This window comes from Toxoplasma gondii, chromosome XI (assembly GCF_000006565.2).
Source record: "Toxoplasma gondii ME49 chromosome XI, whole genome shotgun sequence".
Taxonomy (NCBI): Eukaryota; Apicomplexa; class Conoidasida; order Eucoccidiorida; family Sarcocystidae; genus Toxoplasma; species Toxoplasma gondii.
Genome location: NC_031479.1, coordinates 1,611,912 through 1,637,644, shown reverse-complemented (window position 1 = coordinate 1,637,644; position 25,733 = coordinate 1,611,912). Strand labels below are relative to the sequence as shown.

General features: G+C 49.9%; 5 protein-coding genes across 5 annotated transcripts; 2 read left to right on the top strand and 3 right to left on the bottom strand.

Moving 5' to 3' along the window:
• The first annotated feature begins 100 nt into the window (after nt 1-100).
• Nucleotides 101-8,118, top strand: TGME49_310860 (U5 snRNP-specific protein). Its single transcript, XM_002364291.2, has 9 exons — nt 101-854; nt 1,563-1,613; nt 2,057-2,129; nt 2,669-2,762; nt 3,535-3,790; nt 4,574-4,642; nt 4,976-5,170; nt 5,625-5,810; nt 6,550-8,118. Exons 1-9 carry the CDS (start codon nt 753-755, stop codon nt 6,625-6,627), a joined length of 1,104 nt encoding a protein of 367 aa, XP_002364332.1. The 5' UTR covers nt 101-752; the 3' UTR covers nt 6,628-8,118.
• A 44-nt stretch (nt 8,119-8,162) lies between these two features.
• TGME49_310850 (MYND finger domain-containing protein) lies at nt 8,163-12,674 on the bottom strand. Its single transcript, XM_002364290.2, has 6 exons — nt 11,844-12,674; nt 11,495-11,618; nt 10,534-10,654; nt 9,661-9,752; nt 9,188-9,246; nt 8,163-8,858 (listed from the first exon to the last, which is right to left on the bottom strand). The coding sequence occupies exons 1-6, from the start codon at nt 12,096-12,098 to the stop codon at nt 8,748-8,750; spliced, it is 762 nt and encodes a 253-aa protein (XP_002364331.1). The 5' UTR covers nt 12,099-12,674; the 3' UTR covers nt 8,163-8,747.
• TGME49_310840 (hypothetical protein) lies at nt 12,524-15,545 on the top strand. The gene is made up of 3 exons (XM_018782646.1): nt 12,524-12,930; nt 13,724-14,112; nt 14,812-15,545. Exons 1-3 carry the CDS (start codon nt 12,793-12,795, stop codon nt 14,909-14,911), a joined length of 627 nt encoding a protein of 208 aa, XP_018635547.1. The 5' UTR covers nt 12,524-12,792; the 3' UTR covers nt 14,912-15,545.
• Nucleotides 15,546-15,728: 183 nt separating this feature from the next.
• On the bottom strand, nt 15,729-18,057 carry TGME49_310830 (enoyl-CoA hydratase/isomerase family protein). Its single transcript, XM_002364288.2, has one exon. It carries the CDS (start codon nt 17,652-17,654, stop codon nt 16,632-16,634), a length of 1,023 nt encoding a protein of 340 aa, XP_002364329.1. The 5' UTR covers nt 17,655-18,057; the 3' UTR covers nt 15,729-16,631.
• A 952-nt stretch (nt 18,058-19,009) lies between these two features.
• On the bottom strand, nt 19,010-24,160 carry TGME49_310820 (SLU7 splicing factor, putative). The gene is made up of 5 exons (XM_002364287.2): nt 22,477-24,160; nt 22,056-22,157; nt 21,226-21,350; nt 20,457-20,616; nt 19,010-20,003 (listed from the first exon to the last, which is right to left on the bottom strand). The coding sequence occupies exons 1-5, from the start codon at nt 23,569-23,571 to the stop codon at nt 19,851-19,853; spliced, it is 1,635 nt and encodes a 544-aa protein (XP_002364328.1). The 5' UTR covers nt 23,572-24,160; the 3' UTR covers nt 19,010-19,850.
• Between the last annotated feature and the right edge of the window lie 1,573 nt (nt 24,161-25,733).

Here is a 25,733-nt window from a genome sequence, read left to right as displayed (position 1 = left end):
TGCATGCAGTTCGATTTCTCCGGGGGAGAAAAGGGAGAAAAGATGCGCTGGCGCGATCTGCTGCGAAGATGCCGCAGATTTGTGGTCGAATTCTTTCCAAGAAAAACCACTCGCTCTCTTCATTCAACTTCCTCTTCGACTCGGAGACGAGGACCCTCCCAGGCTGTTTCCCGCCTCCCAGGAGATACAGAGTTCTCCTTCTCCTCGTCTTCTCTTCTTTTTCTCTCTCCGGTTCTTCATCCTTTCCTTCTGCTCTGCTTCTTTCGCACCCCACTCATCCTCCGTTCTCTCTCCACTCTTGTTCTCTCTCCACTCTTGTTCTCTCTGCTTCGTCTTCGCTGTCCGCGCTCCTCGGTTCTCCTGAGAGAGCTTCCCAAAAAGCTCTGGTTGAGTCCTCCCCAAAGCACAGCCTCGTCGCTCTCTCGGAGAAGCGTAAACGCGTCGCTTTCAGTTCTTGTTTTCGTCCTCGTGGTTTCTCAAGGCTATTCGGCCTCTGCGTCGCGCAAACTTGCTTCGTTCCATGTCGTTCGCCTCACCCTGGGTCTCTCATCGTCCTTTCAATTTTCCGTCTCCGATCTCTTCACTTCCACCTCCCTTCTTCCCTGCTCTTCTTGACGGAATCCTGTTTATCTGGGGAAAAGGACTGCCTCTTTTCTCTCCTTTCTCGTCTGAGTTCCTGCGTCGCGCTTTTCTCCGCGGGACTGGAGATCTTCTGATCTTTTTTTCTGTCTGTTCCAATCTCCTTCTTCCGCATGGCTCTCGTCGCCGCCAACGCCGCAGGAGCTGCTCTCTCTGTCGCTCCTGCAGACGCACCCTCTGCCCTCGCGCAAAATGCCCGCGATGTATTTCAGTCGGTGAGTTTTTCTTCTCGAAAAAAAATGGCGCATGGCGAGAACCTTTGTCGAGATCCTTGACTTGCTCTTGCTCCACAGCCTTGCTGCGCGACTTCCGCTTGCGCCGCGTCGCGGTCTTGCTTTCTTTCTCTCGCTTCCTCACTGCCTTTATCGACTTCCGTTCTTCTCCACCGAATTCCCTCTTCTCTGCTTTTCTGCATCCTCGCTCTTCCCCTGCCGTCGGTTCTCTCTTCCTCTCCCTCTTGTTCACTCTCCTTCTTCGCTGTCTCTCATTCTTTCTCCTTCCTTGCACCTTCTTCCTCTCTCCTTGATTCTCTTTCTTCCTCCTTCCCCTGCGTCGCTTTTCTCTCTGTCTCTTACTCCATATGCTGCTCTCTCTCAGTAGCGATGTGCATGTCCTTCGTCGCTTGTAGACGCAGCGAGCGATAGCATGCAGAAATACCTCCTTGCTAGAGAGATGAGTACATATATATATATATATATATATATATATATATACAAATAGAGACAGATAGATAGATACAGGTAGACAGTTAGATACAGATCTATATATGTATATACGTATACATTTATAGATTTATACATTGCTATATACACAGAATGAAAAAAGGAGCGTGTGCGAGCGGAACTCCAGGCGTCTGCTTATAGTGGGCGAAAAATATGTCTCTCGCGGAATTGCGTTCTTCGTTCTTTGTGATTTTTTTTCAGGACCGAAAATCCGGTCTCGAGGCGCCGACAATGCGCCTGAGCGGGCATGAGGTAAACGTCTGTTTTTTTCATATTTTTTTCCGGATCCGCCGTTATTTTTTCTTTTCCGTTCTCTGTTATTCCTGTCCTTCCTCGCTTGCTCTATTTTCTCTGTCTTTGGTCTTTGTCTTTCTTTTCTCTTCTACCGTTGTCTTCTGCGCTGCCCAGTGCTGACAGTCGCACAGGCTTCTTCCCCTTCGACACTTGCGCATTTTCTTCGCTCTCTAGAGAGGCGGCAGATTTTTCTTTTTTTTCGTTTTCCTTGCCTGCTTGCTCACTTTCCGGTTTTGGACTGTCTCTGCGTTTGTTTTTCCCAAATTCGTCTTCCTTGGATTTTTGTGGTTTTCCTCTTCTTTTTCATTTCCTCCACTTTTTTATTTTCCCCATCTTCATTTCCTTCCACTTCTCTCATTTTCCTCAGTTTTTTTCATTTTCATTTTCTTCCGTTTCTTCAGGGGGAGGTACTCGCTGTCAACTTCTCTCCCGACGGACGCAACATCGCCTCTGCAGGTGTTGACAGAGACATTCGTAAGCCTGTCTTCTTTGTACGCGTCTTCTTCTCATCTTCTTCTCATTTTCTCGTCTTCTTCTCGCCTCCTCCTTCTCGTCTTCTTCTCATTTTCTCGTCTTCTTCTCGTCTCCTCCTTCTCGTCTTCTTCTCATTCTCTCGTCTTCTTCTCGTCTCCTCCTTCTCGTCTTCTCGTCTTCTCCTCGTCTTCTTCTCGTCTCCTCGTCCTCGTCTTCTTCTCGTCTTCTTCTCATCTTCTCGTCTTCTCCTCATCTTCTTCTCGTCTTCTCCTCGTCTTCTCGTCTCCTCGTCCTCGTCGTCTTCTCATCTTTTCGTCTTCTCCTCGTCTTCTCCTCATCTTCTCGTCATCTTCTCATCTTCTTCTCGTCTTCTCCTCGTCTTCTTCTCGTCTCCTCGTCTGTGTTTTCTCTTCTCTGTATGCGCCATCTCATCTCGTTTCTCCGTGTTCTCTGTGTCCTCCCTCCAGTTTTTCTTTCCTCTCTGGCCTCTCTTTTGCATCTCTTCTTTTGTCGTTTTTTCTTTTCTCTGTCTTCCCCAGTGATTTACAACGTTTACGGGGAGATTTCGACTTGGCAAACTCTGAAGGGTCACTCCAAGGCGATCCTCGACTTCCGCTGGTCTTCCGATGGCTCGTAGGTCTCTTTCGCTTCTCGGCTGTTTCAGCAGTGGTTCTCGGGGAAGGCTCTCACAGACTCCACTGCCGTTGCATCAAAACCGCATATGCACAAGCCAGCAGCCATCCCCTGCGAGGGCAGACGCATCAAAGCAACTTCGCCGCTGTGTGCCGATCTAGGACGCGACGGCGCTGGCGCGTCTTGCAGATGTTCCTGTGTTTCGATAACGAACCTGTTCCCTGTTGCATGCATCTCTACCACGCGTCTGCGCAGAAGAGGTTGTGCATTTTTCACAAGACAACTCCTCAGAAGATCTCATTTTCGCGCAACTCTCAGTTCTGTCGATTTTTGCACGATTTCTGAGACATCGAAGTCGGTTTCGGCAGTCTGTTTCATCGAAGTCGGTTTCGGCAGTCTGTAGAGACGCTCCCGGACCCTGCGAGGAAGCGACGGCTTCTCCAGGCGAGATTGCCTTGTCGCTGGAGTCGCTCTCTTTTTGAATTTCTCCAGCTTCCGTCTGCACTCCTGCCTGTCTCCGCAGTAGAACGTGGATAGTGCTAACGCAGTGAACCAACTTGCAGCGAATCCTTCGACACTCGTCCCTCCACTGCTGCGTCAGAGAGGCCGCTCAACGCCTGCCTCTCTCGTCCAAGCAGTCTCGTTGCTGGGGCTTTGTCTCTCCTCGCCTGTTTTGCTTGTCGCTGCATGCGCATGCAAGCCGTTGCATGGACCCGATTCGAAAATGCTTCCAGTGGACGCCGATTGGCGACATTTGAGTCTCTTGCTGCAGACAAATTTACTCGGCTTCGGCGGACCAAACGGCAGGCGTCTGGGACGTGGAGACTGGCGAGAGAGTGAAGAAGCTCAAGGGCCATGTGGGCATCGTGAATGCATGCAGCGTCGCGTCGAAAGAAGCAGCCGAATGTCCAAACAGAGCGACCTACGGATGCTCCTCTCTCTTTGTTACGGGCGCAGACGACGGCACCACGCGTGTATGGGATCTGCGCATTCGCCGAAGCGTCAAAAAATACGAGCATCAATACCAGGTAGCGCCTCGCGAGCTCTCGACAGCCACAGGCACAGCTTTCAAAGGCGCGCGCACAGACACAAAAACTCGCGCAGCGCCTCTTGTGTTGTTTCAGACTACTTCCCTCTACAGAGAGATGCTCTTGAACATATCCATAGACATATATATATGTATATATACATATACATATATATATATATACATATATATATATATATGTACATAATGCGTGTATGGATGGATGTAGGTATGCAGGTGTGGATGTATGAATGTATTTAGGTACGTATGAATGTATGTTTGTTGTATGCGTTTGCATGCCTGTATTCAGTATATATTTACATAGTGTCCGTACTTGCTGGAGATGGTAGCATGAGAGAATCGATTTGCTAGTTTGCAGTTGGGGGTGAGACAGCGAACGCTAAGTTTTTTAGAGAAACTTTCGGTGAAAATGCGTTTTCAATGGAAGCGACGATTCGCGCGATGCGGGCGTCTCCGTGCGAAAAACGTCCACATTTTCATTCGAAGATCTGGCTTTTCTTGAATGGCATTTAAAAAAGACTTTTCGTATCTGTGGAGATTCTGCTTCAAAGGAGACTCGGGAAGACCACTGATGTCTTTTATTTTGAGAAAAGGAAACCAGATGAAGCGCCTGGTCTGCACCTGTGTGGCGCTGCCGTTGGGGGACGCAGAATTTCTAGGTTTCGATAGGGAACCAAGAGAGAAAATAACTTTGAAAATTACAACAGAGTGGACGCCAAAAAACTCGGGTGAAGCTTCTGTGGTGCGCATGCATTCCTTTCAGATTCTGTCGGTCGCTCTCGACGGTCACGGCGGCCGCGTCTTCGCCGGGTGTCTCGACAACACAATTCGGGTGAGGCATTCCCCGGCAAAAGTCAAGTTTTCTTCAGATTGCAATTTTACGTAAAAGTGAGCGTCTTCTCTGTGGTGGCGCTTCATCGCTGGAATCGGTCGCACCGCCCCTTTGACTTTTCCCCTGTGCGTTTCTGTCTGTCTTCCCTTTCGCTCTTTTTCGAGCCTCTCAGTGTACTGCGCGCGCGGTTCTTCTCGTTCGTCCTCACTTCCTTCTCTCCTTTGTTGCTTTCCGTGTGCTGCAACCACCGTATTTTCTCTTCGTCCCTCTGGTCTCCCTCTCTTTCTCTGCTGGACGTTTGTGTCTGTGGAAAAAGGCTTCTCTCCTTTTCAGGTCTACGACCTGCGCGGCGGCGACGCAGAGAGCGACGTGTATGAAGGTCACACAGACAGTGTGACAGGACTGAGCATTTCTGCGTCTGGCGCGACTCTCCTCAGCAACGCGATGGACCATACCGTCCGCGTCTGGGATATCCAGCCGTTCGTCCACGGTGGCAAGCGCCTGGTAGCTGCTCTTCGCGGCGCAACCGTGAGCAGAGAAGCAGAACCAGCGAGAGAGCGAAAACAAAGAAACGAGGGAGCACAGCGAAAGGCGGAAGGCGAGACGCCTACTCATGTGTGCAAGACGACTGAATTTTTGAGATGTTCGAGCGATGGAACACCAGACGGATGCTGTCTCTCTTTTTTGTTATATCTCCTCTTTCCTTTCTTCCGGTTTTCTCTGTTCTTTCCTTCTCTCCTTCTTCTTTTTCTTGCCTGTCGTCCTCTGTTTTCTTCCTCTCCTTTGTCTCCCTCATTGTGTCTCTCCCCGGCTCTTTGGTGTCTTCCCTGCTCTCCCTCGTCTGCCGCTCTCTCTCGTCATCTCTTCCTCCCTTTCTCTGTCGTATTCCTTCTTTTTCGCTCGGTCCTGTGCGAAATCACTCCTTCTTCTTTCTCGGCCTGCCCCCGCAAGTTCACCTGAGATCGCTTGATTTTGTTTCCAGCACAATTTTGAAAAAAATCTCCTGCGCGTCTGCTGGAGCGCAGACGAGCAATTCTGCAGCGCCGGTTCAGCTGATCGATACGTCTGCGTATGGAGCATGGAAGAAGTTTTGCGAGAGAAGGGAGTCGGCGCCGGAACTTCGCCGTTGCTCTACAGACTCCCCGGGCATTCTGGATCGGTCAATGACGTATGCGTTCCACAAAACATTCAATTCCTTCACGGGCGCTTTGGCTCGCCGACAGACGTCTCTCCATGTTTTTACCTCTCTAGCTCTCTATACCTATATCTCTCTGTCTATATCTCTTTGTCTATTTGTCTATATTTTCTATATGTATGTAACTGCATCTGTCTGTTTATCTCTACCTATTTCTTGATCTATGGCTATCTATATCTGCGGATATCTGTTAGGCTGTATATATCTATGTTTCTCTGTCTCTCTATATAGATGTAGAGTGCCTTATCGATTGATAGCGGTGAACGGACATGACTACTCGAAAATATATAGAAGTAAATGGAGTTTCTACGTAAGGCGTTTCGTGGATAATATTGAAGGAGGTATCGAGTCCGTGAAGCTTCTCGGTTTTTGTGTAGCTCTGTCAAAAACAGAGTCGAGACAGGACTTGTGCTTCTCGCTGAGTGCCTCCATCTATGTGAGGAGATGTACAGGCGCAGACAGGTCGACACAGATAGAGGTTGCGTTGAAAGACGTAGGGAGATAGAGTTATGGAGACAAATGTAGAATCGTAAAGGAATTTAATGTTTAGGTGCATGGACGTACACAGAGACATCGATAGAAAGGTGCGCGTATAGATCGACATTTGTTGTTGGGCAAAATTGTGTAGAACAGTGGACGTTTTTGTCTTGTTGCTCTTCGGACTCTTGAGAGTAATCGAAAGGGTCGAAACGTTTTCTTCATGCATGTGCAGGTCTGCTTCCACCCTACGGAACCTGTCATTGCGTCGGCCAGCTCAGACAGGACAGTCTTCATGGGCGAGTTGTCTTAGGCAACTCTGAAGCAGACGAAAACGAAGACGAACCTGAGGAGCTTCGACTGCCGTTCTCCTCAAAATCTCAAATTGCAAGTCTGAACTGTGTCGGTTCAACGCTGCCGTTTCAGAGCTCCAGTTTCCTGAATTCGAAGTCAATTCATCCGCGAGAGAAAGGAGAGGGAACAAGCGAGGACATGGGAGAAAAAAAGAAACGAGAAGAAAGCTGGAGAGAAGATACACAGAGAAGACAGTCGAAAAGACGCGACGGAGAGGAAAGACGCGACAACCTCCAGAGATGAAGACCTTTGCGACGCGCGTACCGAAGTTGTTGAAAGACGCACCTCTGAGACTCTACACTGCGTTGATTCAACATGTAAATGCTCAATATATATGTATATATATGTATACATATGTGTATATATATGTATATATACATGTATATACACCGGATCGCAGAGTTACACATTCATCGATTTGAATACTCATATATGTATATACGTACATGTATCTGACGATGTCGCATGCGTTTGATTATGTGTAAGGAAGTAAAGGTTAGGAGAAGAAAAATCGAATCGACAAGCACGGATCCGCCGCGCCTGTGCGTATGACTTTCACCCACTGTCTGCGCATGCATCGGCTTTTAGAGGAATGCATGCGCAGCTCCACTCGTGTGCATCAAGAGAACTCGTTTTATTTTGAAACGTTTGGAGGGTCCCATCGATCGAGAAACGCCAGTGGAAGCGCTGTGGTGTGGAGTCTTCCTCTCAGTTTATTTTTCTCTTTTTCAGGAACGCTCTGTGTCCTCGCGTCTCTCTTTTTGCGTGTGTCTGTCCAAAGCAACCTTGTTTTTCTGCCCTCTCTGTTCTTTTGACTTCTGCGTTTTCGTGAACCGGAAAAAGAGCTTTCACGAGAAAGAGACGCAGCTGCTTCATGTGTATTTCTCGCCTCCAACTGTATCGTTTTTTGACAGAAGAAGCATGCTCTCATTGGCTGTCTCCCGCTGTATACCCTTACGCACATGCGTATGTGTGAGCATTTCTGCTGTGCGAGAGATATATGTTTTAACAACTCTATGTCTCCTCTCCGATTCGCTTATTCCTCTCGCTCCGCCATTCATGCCTCGCCTCATTCTACTGAGAGAGAAGCGAACTCTCAGACGTTTCCGTGAGCACACCCAAACAGCTCCACTTTCAATTACACACTGTCGTATGCAGTACATCTGAATTTAGGAATTTCAGTAGTTGTCTTGGTTTATTTCGATTCCTGAGGGAGAGAGACTGTTGAAATCGACTCTCCAATCTGGATAGAAAAGCATGCGCCTGTCTAAGCATACCTGCATACGCCAGTGCATGCTGGAACATGTGACCGTGTTTAAAGTGAGCCGCGATGCATGCAAATCTGTTCTCTTTGCCGCTTCTCATGCAGTTTTTTCAGTCCCCCTCCCGTCTCCAGCGAACCTGCGTTGGTTCGGGAGATTCCTCTTGAGAAACATAAAACATGTCTGTATACCACCAGCAGCCTCTTCCCTCGCTGGACAGCGCCAGCGTCGACCTGTGTAGTTTCTTCAGATTGGTTTAGAGTTTTAGGTCGGCACCGCTCACAGAAATCGAGAACGCACACTGCCTGCGCTCTACGTCTCCTTCTGCCCAGAAGGAGACGTAGAGTTTAGGGAGAGAAAAAGAGAGGAAAGCAAGGCAACGACGACGAAGGATTACGGACGGAAAGGAGAAAAGAAAAACGAAGGAAGAGGAAACTCAGATCTCCACACAACCTGCAGAAGCTGATCGTCTTTTCCTGCGTGACTTTGCAGAGGATCGTTTCATTCCCCTACGGAGGAATCTTCCTTTTCAGAAACGTAAAACTCCACTCTCTGACCTGGCGTCCTTGTTGGCACTCCTGGCTCTTTCAGGCGACTTCACGAGGCCGCAACATGAACGAGAGCCGAAGAGGAGAAAGGTGGAGTTCTTCCACCTCCTCAACGTCGTGTATATCACCATCGCGCTTTGTGTCCGTTTTTTCCTTTTTCCTTTGTTCTCCGCATGCAGACTCGCTGACTCACATCCTGTCGAAGCCGTCCAAGTGTCTCCAAAAAGAGTCTCCGTCGGTCGCCTGTTGTCTCTTGAAACCAGCGCTTTCTACTTCTTGCAGACGCGCTTGTGGTGACGCCAGTCTGCTCGCTGGCACTCTGCACTGCAGTAGAAAGCCTCCCCGCAGCCTCCGCATCTCTTCAGCCGCATTGGACTGGGCTGAAGAGAAAGCAGTTCCAAGGGAGACAAAGCAAAGAAACATGACGGCGAAAAATAAGGATAAGAGGAGAAAACGCTAAATAGCAGTAAAAGACGACAAGTTCAAAGGGTATAAATGATAAGACTCAGCAAACGCAACAGCACAAAAAACTACAAAAGGGAACTCCTGCCGCGCAGTGTCTCTCTCTCTCTCTGCTTTCCCTTCGCATGTCCTTCCTCTCACGGACGCCTTTGCGAAGCGCAGAGGCGCAGCATGCAGAGCGAATTCCTGAAGCTCTGAGCTGGTGGCTTTTCAACTCGATCCTGGGAGATGCTGGACAGGCGCTTACGTTCTCTGGGCTCGCAGCAGGCTCTTCCTTTCCGCAGTTTCCACACTGCTTGTGTTTCTCTGACACACAGGCAGTTGCGCCAACAGTCAAAACATCGAGAAGATCGATGCTTCTTCAAGTGCATGCAGAGAGGCGCAAAGAACAAAGCGTTTGCGTGCTGGTCGCGACGCGTGGAGAGAATGCGCTCCGAGAAAAGAGCCTAGACAAGAAACGCGTGCACGGTGTCAAGGCAAAGACCGCGTTTCCGGCAAAGAACCCGAATATAAGCCGAACGATCGGCACAGGCGAGGAGAAGCGAGTCAGAGGCGACGGTACGCGTCTTGACAGCGTTACGAACCGGTGGCTCGAAAGAGGAGACTGCATGTGTAGCTGTAGAACAGAACATCTGTTTTTTTCGCTTGTCTGCCTGTCGTCGCGGGAGGCGAGATGCGTCTTTTTCCGGAACGGCGAGAAAGAAGACGTTGGGCTCTTACTTTCGGTGGACGCGGGGGCGCCCAGAGCCTGGCGCGAGGCATCCGCTTGCCGCTGATTCAGCAGTTGAGAAAGTGCAGCTGTTTCACTCCAGCTGTCGAAAAAAGAAAATGACTTCAAACATGCAGAGGGTCTCAGAAACCGAGCGCACAGCCACCGCCGGCAGACGGAACACAAAGGCCAGAGACAACAAGACGAAGCAGAAAACGCAGAAGAAGAAGAAGGAAAACAGGAAGAAAGAGGAAAAAGAGGGAAGAGAAGAGAAAGCGAAACAAGAAAGATGAGAAGAGTAGCAGAAAAAGCAGAAGAAGAAGGAAAACAGGAAGGAAGAGGAAAAAGAGGGGACAGAAGAGAAAGCGAAACAAGAAGGATGAGAAGAGAAGCAGAAAAAGCAGAAGAAGCAGAAAAAGCAGAAGAAGAACCAGAAAAAGCAGAAGAAGAGAAGGAGATTCTCTATGCGCGATCCGCAAGGGTGTCGTCTTGCACTGTCACTTGAAGAAAGGAAGAGAACTCAGCAAAACCGTCGACAGAAGAAAGACATGAAAGGAGACTGTAAAATTCAAGCGACTGAAGCGACAGACTGTACAGTACGCTGTCTCCTTCTGCAGATTCCTGACTTCTGTTTCGTATCCCTCTTCTTCGTTTCTGCACTGTTCCCTGTCCTTCCCTTGCCCTCCTGTCTCTTTCCTTCCCCCCTCTCTCGTCGTCCGACTTCTCTTCTCTTCAGCGAAGAAGAGGCAAGGCAGAGAAGAGCGACCGAAGGAGTCTGGATTCGGACGACAAGGAGCACTGGTGTGACGCAGACTCTTGCGACTTCTCGCGACTCTCTCAGCGGACGCTGGCGAGGCCAGAGAGAGGCGCGTTTGTCTCCTTACCGGCCTGTCGCGTCTGGGGGCGACGCCATCAACCTCTCGAAGTCCTTTTGCGAGAAGTTCGCGCGCTGGAAAGTCTCTTCGTCGTCGAATGTGGTGGAGAGGAAGCAGTCCCCGCGAATGTCTGGAAACGCACCAACCAGCGTTTAGGAAGGAAGCGAACAACTCCAAGCGTTTCTGCACAGAACGCAGTCTGCTCCACGCGCAGCTCTCCTTCTCTTGCTGTCTCTGCGCCTGCCGAGGGGAGAGACACCAAGCGAAGGAGAGCTGCGCGTCCTCATGCGCCCATACGCATGAACGCATGCAGCGAGGCGTACAGAGACCCCGCACACCTTCCCTGGTGTCTCCTCCCTCCCCCAGGGTGGTTCCCAAAACGCATGCGTCTCGGCAGAGACCCGAGAGAGAGAGTTCGGGCAAAAAAAGACAAGCTGGTGGAAGGCTGGTCAGTTCGTTTGAACAGACATCGCCGGAGAGCTCCAGCCTCTAAAGTAAAGAAAGAGGTCTGCAAACGTGAGAAAACTCGCGGAACGGTGTCTTGCATGTAGCCAGCAGGCAGGGGATACCAGAGGAAAGTCACCAACAGCCGAGAGAGGTCTTACCTCTCGAGCTGACAACTATAAATATAATATACACTACATGAAGAGAGAGATTCACCTACATATATATATATATGAATATCGATATAAATACATATATATATATATATATATATGTATTTATATATATATATATATTTATATATATATATATATATATTTATATATGTATATATTTATATATGTATGTATATATAATGTATATGCACACATATAAATATATAGGGAAATGTGTATAATGATATATGTGTATTTATAGAAGAGTGTGTTTTCTATAGGGCAGGGGAAATGCAATTTTAGGACGAATACAGGAAGTAGAAAGTGCATAGGAGAGTGGGGAGAGGAGTCGTTTTTCGTTAGCTACGCACCTGTTGAGCAGATTCGCGAGGCTCGAGCATTGACGGCGAGGTTTTTGACGCGCCCAATGCTGTCGATGTACGCATTTGTGCCTCGGAAGCCGTTCGCCTTCGTCGGAAGAGTTAACGGAATGATCTGGAAAGACAGCAACCACCGAAACCTGGCTTACGAGGAAGGAAAGCGAAGACGCGAACTACGGGGAGAACAGGGCGGAGGGCAAGGCAGAGAAAACAAAAGAAGGAAGAGGAGGAGACGAAAGGAAATAGAGAGAGGAGGATCTCTGAAGAGAAAACGTTCTGTGGACTACGTTGAAAAAGCTGAAGAAATTCTCTTTGCTGCGGTCCTGTTCCTCTGGCCCACCTGGTAGGTATGTTGGATACCAATGAGAGTGGAAAGCTGTTCGTCTGAGAGCTTTCCGTCTGCTTGCTTGCTGAGGTCATCTTTGAATTTGTCTGCCTCGGTTTTCAGCAGATTTTCTCGGTTGAAATGCGCATTCAGCGTCGCGCGGAAGCTCTTTTCTTCTCCCTCAAACGTCCTCTCCTCCACCGGGTCGTTAATGTCTGCGGGGACGAAGACGAAGGTGAACTTCTTGTGGACGACGTCGTCGAGCGACATGGTGAAGAAGTCGCCAGGAAGCAGAGCGAAGGAGAGAAGAAAGAGAGACGGCAACCACCCGAGACAGCGCCGCGGAAGCGAAGTCAGACAAGGAGAAACCGGCCACAGAGCGCAGAGAGAAGTCCTTCGAAGAAAGTCGAGACAGACAGAGAGCGAAATGCAGACATATGCGGAAGAACGAAGGTCCAGGAAGGAGACACACAAGAGCAGACGGTGAGTGTGAGACGAGGAGAAAAAAGTTCTCGCGATCTCTCATAAAAGACCAACTGCTGCACAGGCAGACAGATCTGTTGTTCTCTGCATGCATGCACTCAAAGTTGAAAAAAAACAGGATGTGGATACACGCGACTCCGAGCTGAAGAGTTTCTGGGCATGGAGTTTGTCGAGAGGCGAGAGACGCACAAAATCGAGAAAGAAACAGGCGCTTCCGCGCCTCCGAAGAAGGGAGGAGCCTCGGCAGCGAGATCGACGGAGACCGAGAGACTCCAGAAAGAGCTTCGCCGGCTGTCCTCTGTGAGGCGCGAAGAGGAAATCGAGGTCGAGAGGAAGAGAGAAGAAAAACGAAGACACTGGATGCAAACGAAGAAAATGAACGCCGCGTTTCCTCGAAAGAAACATCCCCGCGCGTTGCCCTTTGCGTCTTCAGGAGACGGAAAATTCGCGGGAACATGACTAAAGACTTTTTTTTCTACACATGCATGCATGCGAGTTTTTCGACAAAACGCATGTGCTGATCGCAGCCAGCGGCAACGTTCGCCTATCGTCGCTTCGCCACTCTAAAAAAGTTCCTTTCTTCTCGCCGGCACAGTCTTCACTCTTCACCCTGCGTCCTGTAAGAGGTTCTCCATTGTCTCCTTGGCCCTGTTGCTTCCTAAAAGGCTGCAGACAGCGACCTCTGCGAAAAGAGTTGTGAAGAGAGAAATTGCCACAGTATGTTCAGCTCGTTCTGCAACGCACCCTGCTTTTTCAAGAGACTCGAACTCACTCATTTTCGTCCAGGCTTCTTGCGCCTCTTCTCAGCTTGGCAACGCTGCAGGAAACACCGTCTCTGCTTACAAAATCGCTGCACCTATCTACACACACATTCCAACAACATCCAGACATCTCCCTCTCTCGACATCTACGTATATATATATATATATATATATACATATATATATATATATATATGTAATATATATAAATTCATATATATATATATGTATATATTTATATAAATTTATGTATGCATGCATATTTAGTTCCACACATCTTCTTTCTCATATCTTGTGTCTTGTCTCTGTCATGCTCTCTTCCCTTTCTCCTTCCCTTTTGTGTTCTCTTACTTCTCTCTCTCTCCCTCTCTCGGTTTTTCCCTGTCTCCCTTTCCACGTTCCTCTCTCTATAACCTCGTCTCTGCATGTTTTCTTCACCGCTCTGTGAGCCTCTCGACGCACAGGCTGCGGCTGCGGAGAGACCTGCCTCTCTGTGTTTCGCAGCCAAGGTTCTCGAAGCGGCTGTCTCTCAGATCGCGGACTGCTTCGGACTGGCTTCTGCTGTGTCCATTTCTGTGCGACGGTTTCCGGGTGTAGCGAGTTCGCGGCAAGATCTCCAGTCGTCTCTGTGCTTTTGCGGTTGCTCCCCAGAACTCGCAGAGAGAACCTGAGAAGCGCTGTGACTCGGCAATGGAAACTTCGGAGAGCCTTGCGGCTGCGCTCGCGGAGGCAGACGATCCCCTCTCTCCGGCAGCCGTGAAGGAGGCTTGCTTCCGGAGGCGACGAGACTCGGAGGAGACAGAGACGCTTTCCTGCGAAGAAGACGGTGGCACTAAAGAAGAGCTGTCCTGGTCGGAGGCGCTGGACATGCTGGTGGGCGCGAGCCCAAGGACAGTGTGGAGAACCGTCAACTACTGCGTCCCCGTCCTCTTGCTCGTTTCTCTCTTTCTGCTCCACCTTACGCGACATGACAAGGACTTGTTTTGGCTTCTATCCGGATTCATCGTCCTTCTCCTCGCCTTCGCTGCGGCTCTCAACTGGTACGCGCCGTTCAGGTGCATGCGTTCAAGAGAACGCTCTCTGCACCCGTCTCGTCTGCGACAGTCGAACGGTGCTCCGGGTATATCTCTCGCGAAACCGGCTCTCTACAGATCGGTCTAGAAAGGAGCCACAAACATACAGATCACAGAGGTAGACAGATAGAGATAGAAATCGAAATAAAGAGAAACAGAAATAGAGAGAAACAGAAATAGAGAGAAATAGAAATAGAGAGGCGCGTTGAGAGATAGGTGAATAGATGGATAATGATATACGTAGATTAAGAGTTGTAAATAGATAAAGAGATGTAGACGGAGACAGATCGTCACATGGATATCGATACATCGGTATGAGTGTACTTCTTTGGCGCTCCTTCCTACGCCTTTGTACGTTGTTTCGTCTTGAAGTGTGACAGTGTTCTGGATCCAACGCGCTTCAGCAGGGTCTCTCGTTTTCGCAATCCTTTTAGTCCTTTCTGTGGTCTCCTCAGTCAAGTAAGTCCACCTACGTTTCTACACAAATCGAGGTCAGACGCATAGATGTATATACATATGTATGTTTGTATGCGCATGTGGAGGCGCAGAGGGAGCAGGTTGAGCATATGGGGATTTGGGAACCTGCGGGCAGGCAGATATTCGCAAGTCGGTGGTTGTCGCTGCATGCATACTTGTGGACTTCTCGTCTTCTGTGTACTTTTTCAGGACCCTGTGGCAAGTTCTTCCGCCAGAAGAGGACGGAGAAAGCTCTTCATTTGAGTCCGACGAAGTCCGCGGGGAGACTCTCAGCAAGAAACGAAACTGAGGCACAAGAGCAGAAAGGCGGTTGACTGGCTTCCAGCTGTATCCCTCAGCTCGATTCTCGTTTCCTCCTTTTGCTTGCTTCGTTCTCTGCTTCGTCCTTTGTTCTTTGGGGTGGCTCTGCGCCTTGTGCGTCGTTCCGCCTCTCGGCCTTCTGCGACGTATCTCTGAGCTCCTCGCTTGTTCAGACTCTCTTCGTGAACGACGAAGAAGGGGAGACAAAGTTTCTGTTGGGTCAGCATGCGCGTCTCCACCGAGCCGGGGAGAATTTGGAACTGGAAACTGCTTCCGGTGATGGAGACATTCCCTCGTAGAAGTCGCGGTGTTTAGGAGTCCAAGCAAGCGAAGGAAGCGAGAGACGAGAGAATTGCTTTTCACGAAGAAATAAAGGGTGTCCTAACGCCTCTTTGCAGATGAAAGGCGAAGTTACTGTTTTTCGGAAGCGCAGGAACTCCCAGGTTTTGCAGGATTTTTTGTCAGAGAGTCCCTGAGAGACGAGCAAAATGTCTGCAAGGGAAAAGCGTGGGTTTCACCAGGGTGTTTCTGCACTTTGGACAAGAGGCGAAGCAAATCGGCCTTGCACAGGACCGTCCTGACAAGCTCGTTGTACGCCTCTGTAGGTCGTTGTGTCTTACCGCATGTAACTCTCTGTTTTACGTCTTGTTTCACATATCTTCTACTTACATTTAAATGGTTCTAGCAATCCAGCAGGTATTGACACTGCGCTTAAAGTTGCTGGGAGGCAGAAGCCGGAGAGCACGCAGGGGAGCCTGTCGGTAGCTCTACCGCAAGGAGATGAGATGCAGGTCCAGCATGTTGAGGAGATAATCTTAACAAGTCACCGGATTCGATTTCAGTTGTGGCATGCGCGCCGCCTCCATACTGCACTAGCGTATTTCACAGATTGATCTTGATAACAGGAGTCCACATGTTACGCCTACAGCGTAGCCGGCATTACACAGTTTTGAACTAGAAGGGGAAAAACTGTACGTCTTTTGTAGCCTTCTTTTTGCACTGTGTTCGTGCGGTGTGTGTATCTACGTACTAAGGCACAGATACCTAGAACGCAGATGCAGAAACGGACATATCGACCGGTGGATTGCTCTAGAGTACACTTACACAAGAAGAAAAGTTAGATGTGAGTGTGGGTTAGGCAGGGGATGCGGTAAGGTGAAGAGGGATGAGCGCAGAGCTAGGTTGGCTAGTGTTTTTCACCGCGCACAGAGGATTCAGATAACGGCTTTCTGACACGCACCCTCTTAACAGGCAAAACAAGAAATTTGGTCTGGAAGTTCTACAGAGGCGAAAGGTTCGCTTGAATCGAAAAAGCACTCGGCTTTCCCGGGCGAAACAGATTGACAAAAAGCGATTTCTTGCCATAGAGCAGAAAATGGTGTTCTGCTGGTGTAAAACGCTCCAAACGCAACTACGCGTGCACTTTCTCCTGAACCCGTGTCGATACGATTCTCCGTTAGAATACACTTTCGAGTTCTACGTCTCTTCTTGCCTCTTCCCCCCCTTCGATGAACTTGCCGCTGGTATCAGGCACTGAACTGTTGAGAGCGACCAAGTGCATCTCGAACTGTGGTCAGACGAGCGTTTTCACCAAAAATCGTTTTCAACAGACAGGCAAGCACCTCCGCAATTCCTAGCGTTGGTCTTCTCAGTTTTTTACCGCCAAAACCCAGAAGTAGTGTCGACGTGTCTCCGAGAAGCTCGTCGTTTTACAGAGCGGCAAACAATTGTCCATTTCCTGCGGTGGGTTTCCCCGTCCCTTTGCCCAAAACTCCCTGAGAAATGGCTGTTGGAATGTCTTCCGTTTGCAGCATCGCTCCATTCCAGATGGCCTGAACTCTCAGCTCTTCTCGAACCGTTCGTCGAGAGGAAAAGTTTAGCGCAAATTTGATGCCCGATACCGCCACCGGGCTTTTTGCCGCGATATCGCAAGCGAGGGCCATTCCTTTCTGCCTCATCTCCTCGCGGTTTTCAAACAGTTCACTGACCAGGCCCGCTCTCCTCGCCTCTTCCGCTCCAAATCTGCGTCCCGTAAAACAAACCTCTCTCACCCACGCGTCGTTCCCCACCACTCTAGGAAGGCGCTGAAGCGTTCCGACGTCGGCCGCGATACCGATATCCACTTCTTTGACAGAAAACCAAGCTTCTTTGCTGACCAGGCGAATGTCGCACGAACAAATCAAGTCCACGCCTGCTCCCACGCACGGTCCGCCTACGCAAACAATCACGGGTTTGCTGCATTCCTCTACTGCTGAAAAGCTGTCTTGCAAGGTCATGATGTAGCGGCGCAGGTGGGCAGATTTCCTGGCGCAGTCGTGGTTTTCCCTCTCACTGGAATCGCCTCCAGTGTCTCCTCCTTCTACAGAGAGGCCGGACTTGCTGCTTCGCGGAATTTCATCAGAAAAAGGTGCCTCTTGCCGGTGCCGCGCGACAGGCAGAGGAGGGTTCGACATGACCTGGGCAGCGAAGGCGAGGTCGATGCCCGCAGTAAACACCGACCCTTCTGCTGTGATTAACACGCAGCGGCACGAGGGCAGTCGATCCAAAATGACAAAACATTCACGGAACTCGCACCAGAAAGTCTCGCCAAACGCGTTCCGCGTCCCTGGACGGTTCAAACAAACCTCGTAGACGAAGGAGAGCTGGGAAGCTGCGTATGTAGAACTTTCCGGAAAAGCCAGTCGGGTGACTCGCAGGGTTCCGAAACTTTTCAGAGTTTTCTCGTCGTCCATTTTGAGAGACGTTTGTGTTTACGCGGAGCAGGAGAGGAAGGACTGGCGAAGAACTTGCAGAGTGCAGAGAACTCGCTTCGAGTTATATGTTACGTCGGAATCACTGGCGTGAACCAAAGCGACAGAAATGCCCACGCAGCGCCACGATGAGGAAACGAAAGTCGAAATCGCCGAAACAGGAGAAACGCCAAGAACCTGCTAAAGGCGGAAGGAGACGGGAAGGCAGACATGGCAAAAAATACACATTGTGTGCCTTGCTGAAGTCGACGCGGTGTTCGAAAAGGGCTGTCTCCAGTTCGAGAAGGGAGAAGCACTCGTGACACCAAAAAAGGGAAGTTTTACACTGACCTAGCTGGGAAGAGTTGAAAGTCCGAGTTTCCTTCCGATTACTCTACGGTGTGCGTTCAGCATTACTGGAAAACGACGATCTAGACGTCGCCGTGCACAGTTCTGTGAGGCACCTTTTGACCGTGAAGAATCCGTCACTCGCTTAGCGACACACGGGAAACATGGCATTCCTGGTTGTGTTAGGTTACTCTTTATGACTTCTTCACTGAAGAATCGCGATGCCGCACTCCCCGACATAGTCTCTCAACACCCATTTTCGTTTTTTTTCTAGCGAATCAAACGTCTGCAACGGCGCATTTACGGACTACACCGTGCCTGTCTATGTGCCGCCCTCAGAAAATTCGCGAGTCCGTATTTCTCCGAAAACTTTACATCGCAGCGCTGGAGGCATTAAGAATTTCTGCCTCGCAGTTCTTCCTAGCGTTTGGGTGGAGGATTCAGTGAGTCTGTCCTTGAACGCTCTTCGGCTGTCGCTCGCGAACACTATTGAAGCAATTCAGAATTCTTGGATGTCACTCTTTCCTAGAACGATTACATTCAGACTCACAGAAAAAGTCTAACACTCGAACTCTTGCGAGGTTCCTCGACTCACAGCCACAGCTGCTAATCACAGATGAAACCAGTTTTTACGGACGTAAGTCCGGTGTGACCTTCCCCGAGGTACACTGTGTGAGACCGTCTTGACCATATGCAGTCTTCTGTTTACACTTCATCGAAACATCGTTGCTAACGATTCACGTTCCAATCTTTCTTACAACTATGTACCGTGCAGAAGGCCGACTTGATTTGCCCGGAAGTTCACTATGGAAGGTCGTCTTAGAACTACTTGCAATCGTTTATCACTCACGTTCCTGCCCATCTCTAAATTGTCTAACTGTCGTAACGGCCGCCGGCGACAACCGGTCAGACTGTACTGGGGTTTGGTGCCAAAGACTGCAGAAGCGTAAAACGAAAGGCAATTCAGAAAAAACCAGAATCTGTTTTTCGAAACGAAGGGATATTTCCAGGAAAAAGTGAAGTGAACTTTTAATTCGCGCCAGTTTCAAAACGCAAAATTTTCCACCAGTCAAGGTCGCTACGCAGTCTCCTTGCGACCTACAAAACTCCGAATTTAAAATGAGATGCAGTATATAAATATATATATATGCACAAGTGTATATGTGCATTTGATTACTTATACAAGTATATAGAGCGCAAAAGAAAGAATGGACGTTTCGAGAACGACAAAGAAATCTCTCTGCTCCCACGAGGTCAACAGCGAGCGCGCAGAGACGAGTGCGATAAGGAACCTTAAAACAGAGAAACAGAGCAACTCTTTCCGCAGAAAACGAGAAGCAAACCCATGACGTTTCAACCTGTTTTTTCCCCAGAGCCCTCGAGAGAAATGACGAACTGTAGCAGTAAATACATGACCATTTTCATCCGCACACGTTATGCATGCAAAAACATTCCTGTCCAAGTGAGCGCATTGCCTCGTGAGTGTCGAGATGCAAGAAGAATTGACAGTTGACGCGTAGAAGCGCATCCTCCTACGCACGATGTACACATGCTCTGTCTCTGAGTTGTTCCGCGACTTTTTCTTCTTTACAGGAGCAAGAACAAGCGTTTGTCTTGCTCACTCCTCTCACCACGCAGAGACCCTGAAGCGCGATTCAACGCAGCTCATCCTGCTCGAAAGCAGACGCCGCAGCTTCAAAGACAAGCGCGCAACTGCCTCGTTGTCCTTCCCCCTTGTTATCATCTGCGTAAAAACGGAAGCGGTCGCTCTTTGCTCAGAAGGAACCCAGCCGGAGCGCGAGGTCGCGTCTCTCTCGATGTCTCGCTCTCTGCAGACATTTGACTCGAAGCTTAGTGAGCTGGAGAGACTTCTTTGCCCCCCTTTTCAGTCGACTCGCCTTCTCCCAAATTCTTCTCGTCTCCAACTGCCGCCCTGTCTGACGAGGAAGAAGCCGCTTTCGTCAGGCCAATCGATTCCTCTGTGATGGCGTCCTCTTGCCTCCCCTGCAGAAAAAAGATTTCTCAGACTCAAACCGGTGAACGTCAGGTCCGCACTTTCCACTTGAGCACACCAGGCGACGAAGAGACAACGACGGAAGGAGAAATCCAGATACGAAGGGGAGAGAAAGAAGACCGAGACGCGGGCCAGAGGGACAGAGAGAGAAGGAAAAGAAGAGAACGAGAAGAAGACAAAGAGAGGAAGGAGATGGAGAGATGGAGAAGGCGAACGAGGGAAGGAACGAGGTGAAGAATGGGCAACTAGAGAGAGGAGAAAGCGAGAACAAGTCGCAAGACGACGCGACGCTTGTGTGTGCCAGTTCCGCCTATTCGGTCTATTCTCTCACTGGATGACGAGGCAGGCAACGCGAACGATTGCACATGACGGTTGTCTCAGAACGATCTTCGAAAAAGGTTTCTCGACATCTTGCGCGAGTTTTGACATCCTTCAAAGCTTACTGTGCAATCTGCCGCGAAGTCCGTCTGTCTGCAGCACTTGAAGCCCCATTTCTGTGTAGCCAAGTTGTACCACGATCCGAAAACGCTGGTGTGATTTCCGACGTACGCGTCTTCCTCGTACTTGGATTTGATCAAGACGCGGTTCCTGCCCTTCGCGATGCTGAAGAAACGAAACGCATGCACCGCTCGATGAACACAAGCCTCAGGGAGTCCACGGAAGGACGCAGGACGTCTCCACACCTGTTCCAAGCTACAGCGTTTGGAAGACTCGGCAAGTTCTCAGACTGTCCTTCTCTGTCTTCCCTCTTGAACACAAAACAAACCGCGTTTTGACCGTGCATTCCACACCAAGCTGTGCATGCGCTCTCTGCTGGAACGCGCGCGCATCGCCTTCCCGCTCTGTCCTCTGCGGAAGCAGTGCCGGAACGACTTTCCTCAGGCTCCCAAGGCAAACGACTTGGGCGAGCCTGCCGAGTCCACCGCGCATTCAGGACGCAGTCCCCTTTCTGGGTCGGAGGTTTTAAGAGTGCATGCGCCTATGCTAAAAGAACCGCGAGGTCGGGGAAGGAATCTCGATAACGCGAGTCGCGTGAGCTCTGAGTCTTTTTGAGAGTTTTTGAAGACGCGTCAGCGGCTCTATCTCCACAGAACGCGCCTCGAGCTCGTCGAGTTCGTGTATCGAGATGTTTTCAAACGTTTAAAAGATCTGCAAAGAACCAAGGCAAAAAGTGAAATCAAAAAGCTGAGAAGCGAGAACCCCCCGACTTACTTCCCGTCTCGAGAGTACTCGACGTAAACTTCTGTCTGCGCCAACAGCATCCGTGGGTCTGCGTTTAAATGCTCCTTGCCTCCGTATTTATTCAGCAATGCGTTCTTCTTCTCTTCTTCCAACTCCTGAACACAGAAAAAACCGAGGGAACCGCAGGCATCAAAGCCGGAACTTCTTGGCAGTTCTCCGGGGGCACTCAGACCTTTCGCTGAAGCGTCGTTCTCGAAATCTCAGTCGAAAATCCTCTCTCAGACGCAGCCTACGGAAATCTTGCTAGAGGACGCTGCGGCGCCGATGAGACGAACAGGAAAGAGCTCTGCAGTTCACACTGCCACCGAGTCGAAGAGCACTGAACTCGGCTCGAAAGTGAAGAGCTCTCACACCGACCGCAAGCGAAAAACATCCAAAATCTCTCCAGTCGCAGGCCGCCGGGCCAAGCGACTGTCTTCTCGTACTTCGCCTTCTCTCCCGCCTTCCCTTCACATCCTCACAAGAGCGAAGTAGGAGTTTTAGAGTTATGCGAATGTGCATGTACGCTTGGCCGTGGGCACTGTAACAGGCATGCCCATGCACCTACGCGTATAAAAACGTTTTATGAACGTATGCATCCACGGATGTACATATACGAGCACATATAAGCTCATACGTGAGCATATATGAACATATACATACATACTTACATACATACATACGTACATATATATATATATGTATATATATGGATGTACTTGTGTACTTTGTGTGAAAGCGAAGATGTGTAGAAAGAAGTGTGTGGCGTGCAAGTCTTTCCCTCGGAAATAACAAAGAGAAACAGAGATACGAAGACTCACTTTTTTTCTGTCGACATGTTCCTGGTAAAGTTTCTCAAGTTGCGTAGGCTGCGCGTTGAAGTGGACCTGGGCGCCGTGCTTGTAAGCCTCCCAGGCGAAGAGCTGAAAAAAAGTAAGAGTGAAAGTTGGGACTTTGTATCAGCTCGACGGACCGGGAATGGCGAGCTTTGTGAAGACAAAGACACCGTCAGGCCGCGAGGAAAAAAAAAAGATTGTTTACCACTACCGAGAAACGAGAGAAAAGATCTTCGAACACACACACATACACACAATTCCTCCCTTTCCACCTCACCTTTCGTTCCTTTCCTTCTTCCCGATTTTCTTCTCTCTTTCTCTAATTCTCTCCCTTCCTCTCACCCTTCCCTTCCTTTCTCTTCTTTTCTCCTCGCTTTCGCTTCTTCCGTTTTCTGTCTGTCGTCACCTGCAGTTGCTGCGCCTTGAGGACGTCTCCAGTTTTCCTAGCGCAGTTGTCTCCCTTGAAGAGAGCTTGTTCTTCTTCCTTCAAGTGCTCGAAGGGATTCCCGCGCATGCTTCGACTTTTGGGGTCGTAGAAGGCGCTGTTGATGTCGAGGTTCAGGAGGTACTTGGCGGTGTCTTCTCGAATGCGCAGGTTTTTTGTGTTGATTCGGAAGCGGTCGTCGCTGCAGGCGACAGGCGCAGACGTCTGGTCGAAGTCATGCTGCTTCACATCTTCGTCTGAAGAGTCTCCACTGTCCGAGTCGCTGTCACTCGTTCCGCTGTCACTCGATCCGCTGTCCTTCTCCTCTCCGGAGTCGCTGCCCTCTGCCTCAGCCTCCGCGTTCTCTTCTCCCGTCTTCTCCTTCTTCTTCTCCCGCCTCTCCTTCTCCTCCTTTTCCTTCTCCTTTTCCTTCTTCTCGTCTTTCTGCTGCACTGTGTTCTGTGCGTGAGCGTCGCCTTCTTTGCCTGCGCGTCTGCGTCGCTTCGACCCTCTCTTCACGGTGAGGATCTGTTTCTCCAGCTCGAGAGCTTTCCGGCGTTTCCTCTCGATCTCTGCGAGTTCGTACGCCCTGATCACCCACTTGTACTCGCTCGGATCGTATCCGGCGTACCTGTCGCGCTTCCCGTCGTAGGAGAGCTTCAGGTCCTCGAAGACCTCTTCGTCGGCGCAGAGGTTCGACTGCGTAAACTTGGCTTTCTTGCTGCGCGGACGCTCCACACACTCTTTCTCGGAGTGCGTCTTCGCGCCGCAGTTCGCGCATGCACCCTTCTCGAACTTGGTCTTCTTCGCCGCAGCTCCCTCCCGCTTCCTCCCGCGCTCGTACCAAAGACGGATGTCCTCTTTCTCTCCGGGGACGAAGCGCTGGTGCTTCAGTCCCGGCTTCTGCTGATTCAAGTACCACGGCGCCTTGCTGATGTACTGCGGAATATGCGGATTGATCGCATTCCCCTCCTCGTCCTTCTCCGGCTCGGCGGTCCCCGCCTTCCGCGCCTCCTCCAGCTCCTTCGCCTTCCGCGCGTCTTCGCGAGAAGTGAACGAAGACGGAACGCTCGACATCTCGGAGAGACGGGCGGCAAGCAAGGACGAACGCGAAGAAACAACGAATCGGAGACCGGAAACGGACGGAGAAGAACAGGGAGAGGCAGGGAGAAGGCGGCGCGGCCAGCGGGAGACGGGGGAGAGGAACGAGGAAGGAAAGAGGAGTCCTGCGACGTAGAGCGGAGAGTGAAGAAGAGGCGAGAAGAGGGAAGAACGCAAGAGGAAGACGACGGCCAGAGAGGGGACGGCAAAAAGGGATGGCGAATCTGTGCCGACCCCCGCCGCGCGGAAGTTTACAGTTTTCGAGACGACGAAAAGGCAGCGCGCGGAGAGGGCCGGGCGGGAACGCCGAGGTAAAACAACAGAGAAACAATCCGGCAAACGACAGAGACAGACGTCTGGAGAACAAGTGCCGCGCTGGGGAGAAGAGAACAGTGGAGGGGGAGACGAAGCAAAGGCAGGAAAAACGCGAGAAATCCTCTGTTCTCCGAACTGCCGGATGACGCGCGTCCGCAAAAGGAAGAGAAACGCCGTTCCCCCACCGAAAAGGCTCTGCGGCAGAGAGACAGGAGCGAGGGAAATCAAACAAGACAAGTCGAGGACTCGGCGTAAAAGTTGGAAAGATCAGAGGCAAATCGGTCTTCTTCTGGCTACAAACGGGCGCCCCTACCTTGCTCATCCAGCGAGTTCCCTTTTCGCATGCATGCAGCGCTGGCGAGAAAACTTCCGTGCGAAAAAGGGATGCAGATTCTGAAAAACAACCACCTTAGTCTCTGAAAGCACTTCAACGGTGAAATTCCGATTTTCCCCAGCAGACGGGTGTGCGAAGGAGGCAAAGAAGTCCTGAGAAAACTGCACAAAAGAGAAGCAGAGAAAGCCGTTCTTCCTCTCGCATCATGGCCTCGCCACAAGAGTGTAAAAGGTACAGACATTGCCCTCCATATTGGCTGTGCACCGCATGTGCCTATACTTACTCGTTTCTGAAGATGTAAACATTTCCGGTGATGTTCAATATGCAACATTTGTGAAGGCATCTAAACGAGTCGACATAGATAGACATATATATATATATATATATATATAAACATGTAGAGAGAGAGAAAGAGGTAATGGTAGTTAGGTGTGAGCCGACCACTCCAAGAAGACAGAATCCTACATCTCCATAAAAAGATACAAATAAATTATTGACTTCAATTTCTCATGTATATGCTATACTTTTCTCTAATGTATATCCTATACACACGTGTAAACAACAAGTATATGTATGTAGAAGCCACATGCAGAAGTCCATATACATAAATGTATAATTATATAAATAAATATATAAATATAAATATATATATGAGTGATCTCAAGGAATGTCTTTTTGTGGTTGTTCACCTCAAAATCGACAAGTCTCGCGGTGGACTGAGGCCGGTGTAAGAAAATCAGAGGACGGGTCCGAATGAACAGACGCAGCTGACGCGCCTTTGATATTTTCGCAAATTTTCGTTTCTTTTCACTTAGTGTTTGGGAACTAAAGAAGCGGACAAGTTTTCGAAGCTGCACCGGAGCAAATCTGGAATTTGCGTCGCGGAACTCTCAGGAGATTCGCCTGCGAAGTTTTTTCGGTGAAGCGGCGCAACGGGCCACTGCGTGTGCAGGTCTTCGCGATCAGATCTCACGCGAAATCTCCGACGTCGTCTCTTTGTCGAAGGCCGCTTCTCATTCGAGGATAGAGGATATCTTTGTGTCGAAAAGCAACTTCCCCTCCTTGTTCGCGGGGAAAAAAGAAAAACGTCGGAGAGGAGACAGGGAAAGTGAAGGTCGCGTTTCGACAGCTGGCGTTCAAAAGGTCGCGCATTGAAGACCCGCTGGAGAGCGCTTTACTCAGTTCTCTCCGCGAGAATGACCGGGAAGTCTAGAGTCCAGAACCTTTCTCCCGCCTCTCGCCGTCGACACAACTCCGTACAACGCGAGGCGCTTGCCGCACACTGAGGAACTATACTTTTCAACCTGTGGGCGGACTTGCTCTTTCGCACCAATAGACGTAAATAAACACCAATATACAGCCCTACACCCACATTTATATATATATAAATATATATATATAGTTGCAAGTGCATCTAAAGTTTGTGCAGAGATGCAACTATGTACACTCGGGCAGAAATGCCCATCCGTTCAGGCATGCAAGTGTGCAG

What these genes read in the sequence shown, in the direction of transcription:
- TGME49_310860 (XM_002364291.2), top strand. Translation starts at nt 753, where the DNA reads ATGGCTCTCGTCGCCGCCAACGCCGCAGGAGCTGCTCTCTCTGTCGCT. An exon ending in TGCGCCTGAGCGGGCATGAG is followed by an intron (nt 1,614 to 2,056) that starts GTAAACGTCTGT and finishes CCGTTTCTTCAG; the next exon opens with GGGGAGGTACTCGCTGTCAA. An exon ending in AGGTGTTGACAGAGACATTC is followed by an intron (nt 2,130 to 2,668) that starts GTAAGCCTGTCT and finishes TGTCTTCCCCAG; the next exon opens with TGATTTACAACGTTTACGGG.
- TGME49_310850 (XM_002364290.2), bottom strand. Translation starts at nt 12,098, where the DNA reads ATGTCGCTCGACGACGTCGTCCACAAGAAGTTCACCTTCGTCTTCGTC. An exon ending in GTATCCAACATACCTACCAG is followed by an intron (nt 11,619 to 11,843) that starts GTGGGCCAGAGG and finishes CTGTCTTTCCAG; the next exon opens with ATCATTCCGTTAACTCTTCC. An exon ending in CTCGCGAATCTGCTCAACAG is followed by an intron (nt 10,655 to 11,494) that starts GTGCGTAGCTAA and finishes GTGCGTTTCCAG; the next exon opens with ACATTCGCGGGGACTGCTTC.
- TGME49_310840 (XM_018782646.1), top strand. Translation starts at nt 12,793, where the DNA reads ATGCATGCATGCGAGTTTTTCGACAAAACGCATGTGCTGATCGCAGCC. An exon ending in CACTCTTCACCCTGCGTCCT is followed by an intron (nt 12,931 to 13,723) that starts GTAAGAGGTTCT and finishes GTTGCTCCCCAG; the next exon opens with AACTCGCAGAGAGAACCTGA. An exon ending in TTCGCTGCGGCTCTCAACTG is followed by an intron (nt 14,113 to 14,811) that starts GTACGCGCCGTT and finishes GTACTTTTTCAG; the next exon opens with GACCCTGTGGCAAGTTCTTC.
- TGME49_310830 (XM_002364288.2), bottom strand. Translation starts at nt 17,654, where the DNA reads ATGGACGACGAGAAAACTCTGAAAAGTTTCGGAACCCTGCGAGTCACC.
- TGME49_310820 (XM_002364287.2), bottom strand. Translation starts at nt 23,571, where the DNA reads ATGTCGAGCGTTCCGTCTTCGTTCACTTCTCGCGAAGACGCGCGGAAG. An exon ending in AACATGTCGACAGAAAAAAA is followed by an intron (nt 21,351 to 22,055) that starts GTGAGTCTTCGT and finishes TTCTGTGTTCAG; the next exon opens with GAGTTGGAAGAAGAGAAGAA. An exon ending in ACTTCGCGGCAGATTGCACA is followed by an intron (nt 20,004 to 20,456) that starts GTAAGCTTTGAA and finishes TTTTTTCTGCAG; the next exon opens with GGGAGGCAAGAGGACGCCAT.